The 11,653-nt window shown below is 48.2% G+C and overlaps 1 protein-coding gene across 1 annotated transcript in view; it reads left to right on the top strand.

Annotated features, from left to right (window-relative positions):
* Positions 1-19: 19 nt before the first annotated feature.
* The window catches only part of LOC111149499 (putative monooxygenase p33MONOX), a 15,460-nt gene continuing 3,826 nt past the window's right edge, over positions 20-11,653 (top strand). The window contains 3 exon segments of the mRNA XM_022506597.1: positions 20-83; positions 864-1,105; positions 1,623-1,693. Of these exon segments, the coding sequence (XP_022362305.1) occupies positions 20-83; positions 864-1,105; positions 1,623-1,693 (377 nt within the window).

Here is an 11,653-nt window from a genome sequence, read left to right as displayed (position 1 = left end):
GCCCCGGGGCGCGGGGCGCATGCACCGGGCGGCTGGCCGCACGGACGGCTGGCTGCTCGCTCGGCGGCGCGGGCTGGACCGGGGTGGGGACTCCTGTCTGGGGCCCCTGGGGCTCCTTTAAGGGCTCCTGGGTAAATTTAAAGGGGCCGCGCGCTATTTCCTCCTGCCAGCTCGCGGGGGGCTGGAGGGGAGAGGCGGGAGGCGACGAGCTGGCCCGAGGCTCCGCAGCCGGCGCCCGCCCCGGACGTTGGGAGCACAGACCTCGCCGCCCTCGCGGGCCCGTACCGCCGCCTCCGGGGCTCCGGTCCCGGCTCCTGAAGGGTCACTGAAGTGGCGAGGGGCGCCCGCGTCCGCTGCGACGCGCTTCCACCCGGGCTCGGCTCGCAGCCACTGCCCCCTCGGGGCATCTCAGCGCCTGGCTCCCCGCACTCGTGCCGGCCGGAGACCGCCCGATGGGAGGCCCAGGGTCCCCGCCGGGGCTGCCTCCTCCCGCACGAGCTCGGCGCGGGCCCCAGAACGGACGCGACTGGCAGGGGCCCCAGATGGCCGCGGCCCCGCGGAGAGGGTGGAGCCGCGGGGGCGGCCGCGCCCCCTCCCGCGGGAGCCTCCCCGGAACGCCGGGAGTTCGGGCTCCTCCATGGGAGGGGCGGACCGGCGAAGCTCCCGGAGAGCCGGCCGGGGGCGGGGGCCGCAGCTGCAGAGACTCAGGCCGGGGAGAGGGGGCGCGCAGTAGACTCGGGGAAAGCCGGCTGCGCCGGGGCCCGACGCTGCGGGACGGAGGGGGCCCCAGACTGAAAGCCGGGAAGAGAGGGCGTGCGCCGCGGTGACTCAGGCTCCGGCCCCCGGAGGCCTGGGGGTGCCAGACGAGGCCCTTGACGCGCCCCCAAAACCCCCGCCCGGCCCGAGGAGGCAAAGAACGCTGACCCCGGGCGGGGTGTCGAGCACCTCGGGACGCGAGCCACCACGGCTGCGAAGCGCTGGGGCGCACCCTGGCCGCAAGCCCCGGGATGCCTCGGGGCCCCCAGCTCCCAGGAAGCGGAGAGAAGGGATCCCGAGAAGCAGCGAGGGGCGCGGGTCTTTCCGCGAGGACCGGCTGGAGGAGCAGGTGCTCGCTTTGCCTGTGGTTGGTCGCCCACAACAAAGGCGATTCCTAGAGATCTAAATTACAGGGTGCGGAGGCCATGCAGGGTCTTATTATCTCGAGGTGGGTTTTATGCTTTTCCCTGGGGAGGTACCCAGAGATCCGTTAAAGAAGTCACCCTGGACAGACTCGTTCGCCCATCCAGCACCTACTGTGTGCCAACACGCTTGTAGACGCTGGGCGGTGAAGGAGACAGACAAGACTGATACTGTTTATGACTTAACAGGCACCAACGGCTTATAAAAAGGAAACAATTCCCGCCCTTCGGGAGCCATGGGAAATAAATTACTTGGAACACAGGAAGCCTATCCCCTAAGCGTTCGTGAAGAGTGGCCCAGAACTAAAATTTCTTAAGTACTTGAAGGTGTCTGTCACCACTTGGAGATGTTGTCCCCACGATGACCGGCGAGAGATATCTCCTTGGGTAAACTGAGTCTCGGCCCTCCAGCTCTGTTCTCTGCACTGCTGGCCTTGCTATCAGGTTGCAGCTGCGCTGTTTGCAGCCTCTTGGAACTCTGGGACCCTGATGGTGGTGACAGACAGTGCTATGAGGTGGGGGATTCTTTGGTTCATTATATCCTTCACTTGTGCCGATCCCCAGCCGTAAAGGGAAAATGAGATACAGACCTGACCTTCAAATGCTCCTAAGTCTGGGTTTTAAAAAAAAAAAAAAAAAAAAAATCACAAAGGTAACCTATGACCAGGACTGGCTACTGTGCAACACTCTGGCTATGTGTCCTGCCGGTTCTCTATCAGTATAAATAGGATATTTTTTTAAGAATTTTATTTTTAAGTAATCTCCACACCCAACGTGGGGCTCGAACTCAAAACCCCCACATCAAGAGTCGCTCTACCCATGAGCCAGCCAGGCGCCCTTAAGTAGGATCATTTTATTTGTTACCAAAAGAAAGGTATCAAAGCCACCCGGAGCCATTTTTTTAATGCGTGGTGCTTCTCTCCTTGTCCACATCCAGCTCGGCTCCAGAAATGGCTCCCAGCTCTGTAGTCCTGAAGCATTCTCACCAACTGATGCTTACAGCCACCCTGTGAAGATGAAGCTTTGTTCTCATCACCGAAAAAATTACCTAACACAGCCCGGGAGGGGGTGGGGATGTTTCATTCACCCTTCGGAACAGATCTTCCCTTACAGGGTCTCCTGCAAGATGGGCAAGCAGTAGTAACCAGGACCACACTGGGGCTTTTCATGGGACCTATGGGCTTTGGGCTCCATGTGTATCTTCCTCTAGTTAAAAAAAAAAAAAAAAAAAAAAAAAAAAAAGATTTAATAGATATTTGTGGGCCCTTCAAACCTCTTTATTTTCTCTGATGTGAGGAAAGATAATGCCTCTTCTTTGAGCCTTGAATGTTACTTTTCTCTTCTGATTTTAAAGTAAATTCAAATGTTTCCATGAGCCCCTATAGCTATCGTAGGTTCTAGGCACTATGTCCTCAGTGCCTGATGGTTAGCCAGGCTCGACTGCAGCACAGTGTGATAAGAGCCGAGAGGGAGGCCATCCAGTCGGAGGAGACTTCTAGGGAAAATACTGAGACAAGTCTTGAAGGGCTGCAACTGGGTTGCCCGGAGGAGAAAGGAGCTAGGGCTTTCCTAGCCAAGGCCAGGGAAGTGCCTGGGGTGAAGGGTTTCCGGTGGGCAAGACAGAAGAGGAAATAGGAATGAGCAGGACCAGGGCCTTGGGTGCCCGGCTGAGAGTCTGCATTTGTCCTGAAGGCCTGAGGAATGCCTGGAGCCGGTGTGCAAGGCGTTCTGGAGGCAGCCTGAGAACACGAGGGAGGGAGCGAGGAGGGAAAGATGGGGACACTGGCAAGCAGTCCACAGACTGCAGTGCAAGTAACATGAAGGCAGCGGAGGGGAGGCAAAAGGTTCAAGTGGGGCCACAGTATGTGTGTGCCATCTTCCCAGCACACAAGGGGGCGATCTGGGGGCGAAATGTCACCTGTGCCCGGGGCTGAGTCATGCACCCCGCTGTCTCCCAGGAAGAGAGGATACCTCTTCTCACCAAGGAGCAATGCGTAAAGCAAGCATGCACCTGAAAGCTGCTTCCACTCAGAGGGGGCGTCCTTCCCTAATTCACAAGCCCCAAAGGGACCCTTTTCACGAATTTTTAACAAAGACCCCCTTCGAGGCTAGCCACTGTCCTAGATTGAGCCAACAAGAGGGTAGAATCCACAGGACATGGAGCAGGGTTCAATGTGCTGATCAGAGAAAGACCAGGCTCACTCCCAAGCCTCTGGATGAGGGGGGACAGGAATATAAAAGACAACATAGATTTGGAGGGTGGAGACACAATGAAGTCTGGGAAAAGATAAACTGAGGTATATTAAAATTTTAGGAATTTGTTTGCACAAAATCGATTCAAGCGGGGCAGCGCCAAACCAGAGTGGTTAGAAGCACTCTGTCAACGGGAGCTGGAGAAAGACTAATAGAGAAGAGTCGGAAGCAAAGTAAGGAAGGTATTGATTGGCTATAGCTTGAACTCCTGGTGGCTGTTGGCAATCAGTTGCCTTTAGGTCGCACTTTGGTGACCTTGAGGTAGTTACAGGCCTAGATCTGGGTTTGCTTACATAGGTGCCAAGGGTGAGAGGCACCTCTGTCTAATGGCCTCCTTGCTGAATTAATTTAACAATGACTTCCATTTGGTCATCCTTGCATGGTAATAGATGGACCGCAAATTCAGTACCGGTACCACTCTCAGTCACTATCAGAGTTAAATTGTTCTTACCGTAACCGAAATTCGTGGTTATGATGTCAAATTCATCAAAGAATTGCTTTGGCCATTCGTCTGTTGTGCATCTTTTCTTTTTTTAATTTATTTATTTGGGAGAGAGAGACAGCAACAGAGATAGCAAGAGAGCGCACTAGCATGGAGGAGAGGGAGAAGCAGGCTCCCTGCTGAGCGGGGACCGTGACCTGAACCAAAGGAAGACACTTAACAGACTGAGCCACCCAGGTGTCCCTGTTGTGCGTCTTGTTTCTTGTTCCTTCAAGCGTAGGGAGACTCTCCAAGGTGCTGATGGCTGCAAACATGCGTGGACGATCTCGGAGAGAACTCAGTGCCCCAGACAGATGATAATGCTGACTGTGAATAGAATAATGCCAAGAGGCTGACATCAACTCTTAGCCAGGGTCCCCATGAGCCAATCCAACCAGAACCATCTAAGTCAAAGCATGTAACCGATGAGGCACCAAACTGTTCTAGCCAGGTAGCCTGTTTGCTAATCTCTCATATTTGAGTGTCTACACAACTGGAAGTTGATCCAGGGGCAGTAGAAGGTTCTTTATTGAGGTACAGACAACTCCTTTTTCAGCCAGCAAGTAACCGAAAGCAATTCTGTTGCCGAAAACCACGTTAACAAGAGACTTTAGGGACATCTGTTGTCCAACCATGGCCTGAGCGGTAGACTCAGCGATGGTTGCCAAGGTCAAGGACAAGTTTTTAACCACATATTTGTTTGTACTCTCTCAGGCGAAGGAAGAAGGGACCGTCCCAATGACACCTATCCAGAGGGATACATCTGCTGGTAAACTTCTTCTTAGTCATAGTATAAATTCAAAGGAGCAGACCAATGTTGAGTTTCTGAGGTATGATGAAGGGTCAGTGAAACGGTAAATACAGCAACCACACATTCACACAGCCCTTGCACCCTCCAGCTGTCAAGACAACGAGTGGGCCAAGCTTAGAGGCCATTGCCAAAACCTCCACATGTGAGTAGTAGCTAGGAGATATGCCTAGGGCTCCTTCATAAGTATTAGCATGTATGGTGGGCCCATTGGTGTTAGCATCATTCAACCAAGACTCAAATACTGTATTATCACATAGTGAAAGACCACCTGAACATAGAGGCCCAAACGTAAGCCTAAAAATGTTCTGATAAACACGGACTGCTCTGTAATGTCTTTCATATATATTTCCCCGACCCCTGCCAACAGATCTCATTTTCCCATTCCAGGGTTAGGTAAAATTGAGGCAAAGAATGAGGGTCTGTGGATTTAGCATTTTAACTTTATAAAAGGGGCCTGTGGGAAATTTAAGCGTACAGTGGCATGTGGGATGTCAGTGAAATTACTTGTAGAGTGAACTAAGGGGGTCTCTCTCGTAAAATCCTGATGTTGGCATGGCATGACCAACCGAGCAGTTAGCCAAGTTTCCTGTAGTAGTATTATTTGTGAAATTCTAATTATAGTGCTGCCTTCCCGTGTTTTAATAGAGAGAAAAGCAAATATCAAATAGATAAAAGGGATAAAGATTTCATATTGGAGATGAAGATCTTGATCCGGTATCTTGGGAGAGCTGTCTGCCTCAAGATGTTGATGGCTTCTGGGGAGGAATCTCCCCAGTCTGTTTTAATTTTAGATCTCTGGCTAGAATGCAGTCCCAAGAGTCTGGAGGAGCCCTTTTCAATTGGGATATGGGGACCCAAGGTTCAAGTACCTCAAATTTGTCTGCCACCTGGGTAGTGAGGAGAACCTGGTGTGGCCCCTTCCAATGAGGTTCAAGGGCAATCTTTCTTAAGTGTTGTTTCCAGAAGACCCACTCTCCAGATTCTAACTCATGGAAGGTTTGACCATCTGTAGAAGGATCACAGAAAGCTTGCTTTACCTGGTGGAAATACACTTCGGCATAATGAATTAAAACTTTACAATACTGAGTCATATCAGAATTTGTGAGTACGGGAGACACATGAGTTTCCTTTTTTTTAGCACCTTTTTTTTTTTAAGATTTTATTTATTTATTTGACAGACAGAGATTACAAGTAGGCAGAGGGGCAGGCAGAGAGAGAGAGGAGGAAGCAGGCTCCCTGCTGAGCAGAGAGGCCGATGTGGGGCTTAATCCCAGGACCCTGGGATCATGACCCGAGCTGAAGGCAGAGGCTTTAACCCACTGAGCCACCAAGGCGCCCCAACACATGAGTTTCTATCAGCCAAAGACACGGGTCTTTCTGTTACTATTTCCTTTATAAAGCATTACTTTATGCCTTCCCAAAGGTATTGATCTAATTGCCATCAAAGCCAATGGTAGAACTTTTAGCTGTGGCAATCTAGTTGACTTTGTTAATTTAGGTAGCTTTGGGAGAAATGGGGTCCCCTGTCACTGGCAATCTCTCCTGGGATACCCCATAAGGAAATATATTTTCTAAAAGTTTCTTAGTCATGATTATGGTGTCAGCCATCCTGCATGGGAAGTTTTCAATCCATCCCAAGAACATACAGCTGCAAGAACATACTGATAACCCATTGCAGGGAATAATTGAATGAAATCCATTTGTAAGTCTTCACATGCCCCAATAGGTGGTGGGGATGCTCCGTCTAACTTAATGGTCTTTCCAGGGTTATGGTTGGACAAATCAGTCCCCAAAACTGGCTAACCAATTTGGTAGCCAAAATTGGTAAACCAGTTATGCGACCTCAGAGCAGTTACCCGCCCCCCCCATAGTTTTTCGTAATTTGGATCATTTCATCTGTCCCACAATGAGTCGCAGAATGTAGGGCTTTCAGTGATGGCATTTAGAAAGAACCCGGCAGCCACCTGGGCCCTCAGTGAGTCATCTAGTTTTGCACTTGCACCCTCATTCATTCAAGTTGCCTACTGGAATAATTTTAGTGCTGGTCGATTTAGCATAGAAGTCCGCTAGAGTACTTCTTGATACTCAGCTTCTGTATTCTATTAGGATCTTCAATGTTAATCGTTGCAAGTTGTTAGGGAATAGAATAGCAGGGAGTGGTTCATTTATTTATTGGGGCCCATTTTTGATGGGGGTTTCTTTAGAAATGAGGAACCCTCTCTGTTTCCATAACATGCCCAAGTCATGGGCCATCCCATAGGTATGCATGCTATCAGCATAAATGCTTATTCATTTTACTGTGTATAGCTGACAAGCCTGGGGTCGGGCATGTGGCTTTGCTTCGTCACACAGACTTGAGTTGGGAAAGATTTCCCCTTCCAATAGTTTTAAGATTTTATGTATTTATTTGACACAGAGAGAGAGAGTGAGAGAGCAGCACAGACAGGGGGAGCTGCAGAGGAAGAGGGAGAAGCAGACTCCCCTGCTGAACAGGGAGCCGAATTCGGGGCTCGATCCCAGGACCCAGGGATCATGACCTGAGCTGAAGGCAGACGCTTAACCATCTGAACTACCCGGGCACCCCCGCCCCCGTTTCCAATAGTTTATATTGAGTTGTTACAGCATATCATGCTCAATATTTCCCTAGTGAACTCTTAGCGTGGGACCCATGAGCCAAGAATATCACCTCTGGGTTTTCCAGTGTGTCCTATGAGTCAGTGCAAGCCACAACCTCACACCCACCCAGGTATGGCAGTCCATCCCATTGTCAGTTAGGGAAAGTAGAGTAGCAGAGCTGGCTGAACAAGTTGCCAACCACTTAAGGTGGAGGTCAGAAGATGAGAGGAGAAGGTTCTCATAAGGCATAAGTCTACCTGCTGAGAAACGTTGAGCCTGATCAGAGAGCATGGGGTACTTGGAAGTGTTCTGCCAGGCTAGCTGTTGTGGCCAGTGCTTTCCAACAGTTTGGATGTGGTCTGGCTACTGGGTTTAACTGTAAGCTATAGTAAGCAACCAGTCCATGTTTTCCCCCATGCTGCTGTGTTAGAATTCCTAGAGTCCGCTTATCATGCTTCTGGACAAATAAGATAAAAGATTTAGTACAATTTAGGAGCCCTAGGGCGAGATTTTGTTGTAGGGCTAATGTTAGTTGGCTAAAGGCTTGCTCACGATTATCTTCCCAGGGTAAGGGCTCTTGTAGGGACCCTTGTAAGCTCATACAGGGGAGTTGCAATGAGAGAAAATTTTGGAACCCAAGATCCACAATATCCTACAAATCCAAGGAAACTCCTTTATTATCACTTAGTTGTGAGTCTGGGGAGGTCTGGGATAATCTCTATTCTTTCAGGTGAGAGAGACTGTTTTTGCAACCAAACAATGTCCTAGGTTGGGGGCCTTGCCTTTGGAGAACTGCAGTTTTTCATTGGAGGCCTATGGGCTTTGCAAGCCAAGTGCTGTAATAGACAAATCAAATCTATTTCCCCAATGTCCTCCTAGGGGGGATGTACCAGTAGGTCATCTCCATACGGAATGACTGTAGAGTTGTTAGGGAACTGTAAGTTTGCCAAGCCTTGATGTTAATAAAACCTGTGAAAAAAAATAAGGACAGGCCTTCAGCAATCCAGGTATACTGTTGGTTTTTCCAAGCGAAGGTGGATAAATATTGATTCTTCTTGTCAGCTGGGCTCCTACAGAAAGGGGAGCTGAGAGCCACCACTGTGAACCATTTTCAGTCTGTAGGTACATTAGACAGCAAGGTGTTGGGGATTTGGAACTCCAGGGATCCTTGGTATCACAATTTTGCTGACTGTACCCAGATCTTGGACAAAACTCCAACCTCATCCATTTGATTTTTTTTTTAAGATTTTATTTATTTATTTGAGAGAGAGAGTGAGTGAGAGAGAGAGTGGGCAAGATCGAGAGCACATGAGCAGGGGCAGAAGGAGAGGGAGAAGCAGGCTTCCCTGCTGAGCGGAGAGCCTTACCCGGGGCTGGATCCCAGGACCCTGAGATCATGACCTGAGCTGAAGGCAGACACTTAACCGACTGAGCCACCCAGGTGCCCCTATTTGATTTTTTAATGGGTAAAATGGGAGTATTGCAGGAGTCAGGCCTTGCTTCATTTAGTCTTCTCCAACTGGTGAGCACCATCAGATACCTTCTGGTTTTAGTGGATATTAAGTCAACTTAGGCAGGGATTTGAAATATTTGTATGGGTTCAGCTCTCTTAATTTTGCCTTTGTTGGTTGAAGAAAAAGCCCATAGGCATTCAGGCACTTCTGAGAGATCAGGGCTCTCAAGCTTTCTTTTTTATTTTATTTTTTAAATTGTTCTTATTTGTTAAGAATTTAAAATTTTTAAAAATTTTATTTATTTATTTAGAGAGAATGAGAGCAGCAGGAGGGGCAGAGAGAGAGAGAGAGAGAGAGAGAGAGAGAGAATCCCAAGCCGACTCCACACTCAGCGGGGAACCCCACACGGGACACTGAGATCAGGATCTCAGCTGAGATCAAGAGCCGAACGCTTAACTGCGCCGCCTGGGCTCCCCAAAGGTCATTTCTCCTGAGTTAAATTTTACATGACTCCTCAATTTGGAAGCAGATCTCATCCTCACAGTTTTACTGGGGCAGGGCCACACAGGACGAGAGTATGGGTCCCCAAAAATGGTCCTAGTGTCATCTGGACTGGTTTAGATACCTTTGAGCTTGCTTAGAAACCCTCACTACAGGAATACGCTCTTTACTCCAAGGGGTTTGTCCCTTTATGAAAGCAGGGTCTCACGTGGATACAGTGGCTCTGGACTTCACTGACATTAAACAGGCTCCTCCATGAATGTTCACCTTAGTGCCCCCTTGCTCATTTAGAAGCATCATGGGGAGCGATTTAACCTGAAAAGCCCTCATAGCCCATCAATCCTTATGATTATTTTGATAATCTGATTTTGCAAGACTTCCCCCAGGGGGGAAACAATTTGGATTCATAGGTGGAAGTCCATGAAAAGATGGGTTCAGGGGACACCTGGGTGGCTCAGTTGTTAAGCTTCTGCCTTCAGCTCAGGTCATGATCCCAGGGTCCTGGGATTAAGCCCCACATTAAGCTCCCTGCTCAGCCCCCCTGCTTGTGCTCCCTCTCTCGGTGTGTCTCTCTCTGTCAAATAAACAAATAAATAAAATTTTAAATTAATATATAATGTATTATTTGCCCCAGGGATCTGTGGCATCTGTGAATCATCAGGCTTACACATTTCACAGAACTCACCACAGCACATACCCTCCCCAATGTCCATAACCCAGCCACCCTATCCCTACCCCCCACCCACCGCCCAGCAACCCTAGATTTGTTTCTTGAGATTAAGAGCCTCTTATGGTTTGTCTCCTTCCCCATCGCATCTTGTTTCATCTTTTCCCTCCCTACCCCCCATGACCCCCTACCCTGCCTCTCAAATTCCTCATATCAGAGAGATCGTATTATAATTGTCTTTCTCTGATTGACTTATTTCGCTCAGCATAACACCCTCTAGTTCCATCCAGGTCATTGCAAATGGCAAGATTTCATTTCTTTTGATGGCTGCATAATATTCCAATTGTTGTATAGCTGTACCACATCTTCTTTATCCATTCATCTGTTGATAGATATCTAGACTCTTTCCATAGTTTGGCAATGTCCATAGTGGACATTGCTGCTATAAACATTCGGGTGCACATGCCCTTTCAGATCCCTACATTTGTATCTTTAGGGTAAATACCCAGTAGTGTGATTTCTGGGTTGTAGGGTAGCTCTATTTTCAACTTTTTGAGGAACCTCCATGCTGTTTCCCAGAGTGGCTGCCCCAGCTTGCATTCCCACCAACAGTGTAAGAGGGTTCCCCTTTCTCCACATGCTCACCAACACCTGTTGTGTCCTGACTTGTTAGTTTTAGCCATTCTGACTGGTGTGAGGTGGTATCTCATTGTGGTTTTGATTTGTATTTCTCTGATCCCGAGTGATGTTGAACACTTTTTTATGTGTCTATTGGCCATCTGGATGTCTTCTTTGCAGAACTGTCTGTTCATGTCTTCTGCCCATTTCTTGATTGGATTATTTGTTCTTTGGGTATTGAGTTTGATAAGTTCTTTATAGATTTTGGATTCTAGCCCTTTATCTGATATGTCATTTGCGACTATCTTCTCCCATTCTGTCAGTTGTCTTTTGGTTTTGTTGTCTGTTTCCTTTGCTGTGCAAAAGCTTTTGATATTAATGAAGTCCCAGCAGTTCATTTTTGCCCTTGCTTCTGTTGCCTTTGGCAATGTTTCTAGGAAGAAGTTGCAGTGTCTGAGGTCAAAGAGGTTGCTGCCTGTGTTCTCCTCAAGGATCTTAATGGATTCCTACCTCACATTGAGGTCTTTCATCCATTTTGAGTCTATTTTTGTGTGTGGTGCAAGGAAGTGGTCCAGTTTTATCCTTCTGCATGTGGCTGTCCAATTTTTCCAACATCATTTGTTGAAGAGACTGTCTTTTTTCCATTGGACATTCTTTCCTGCTTTGTCAATCATTAGTTGACCATAGAGTTGAAGGTCCATTTCTGGGCTCTCAATTCTGTTATATTGATCTATGTGTCTGTTTTAGTGCCAGTACTGTACTATCTTGATGATTACAGCTTTGTAATAGAGCTTGGAGTCTGGAATTGTGATGCCACTAACTTTGGCTTTCTTTTTCAACATTCCTATGGTTATTCAGGGTCTTTTCAGGTTCCATAAAAATTTTGGGATTATTTTTTCCATTTCTTTGAAAAAATCGATGGTATTTTGATAAGGAGTGCATTAAATGTGTAGATGGCTTTAGGTACCATAGACAGTTTCATAATATTTGTTCTTCCAATCCATGAGCATGGAACATTTTTCCATTTCTTTGTGTCTTTCTCAATTTCTTTCATGAGTACTTTATAGTTTTCTG

The sequence above is a fragment of the Enhydra lutris genome, unplaced genomic scaffold (genome assembly GCF_002288905.1).
Source record: "Enhydra lutris kenyoni isolate GAN:26980312 unplaced genomic scaffold, ASM228890v2 scaffoldscaffold22, whole genome shotgun sequence".
Classification (NCBI taxonomy): Eukaryota; Metazoa; Chordata; class Mammalia; order Carnivora; family Mustelidae; genus Enhydra; species Enhydra lutris.
Note: the sequence above shows the minus strand (reverse complement) of the source record. Positions and strands in the feature narration are given on the sequence as shown.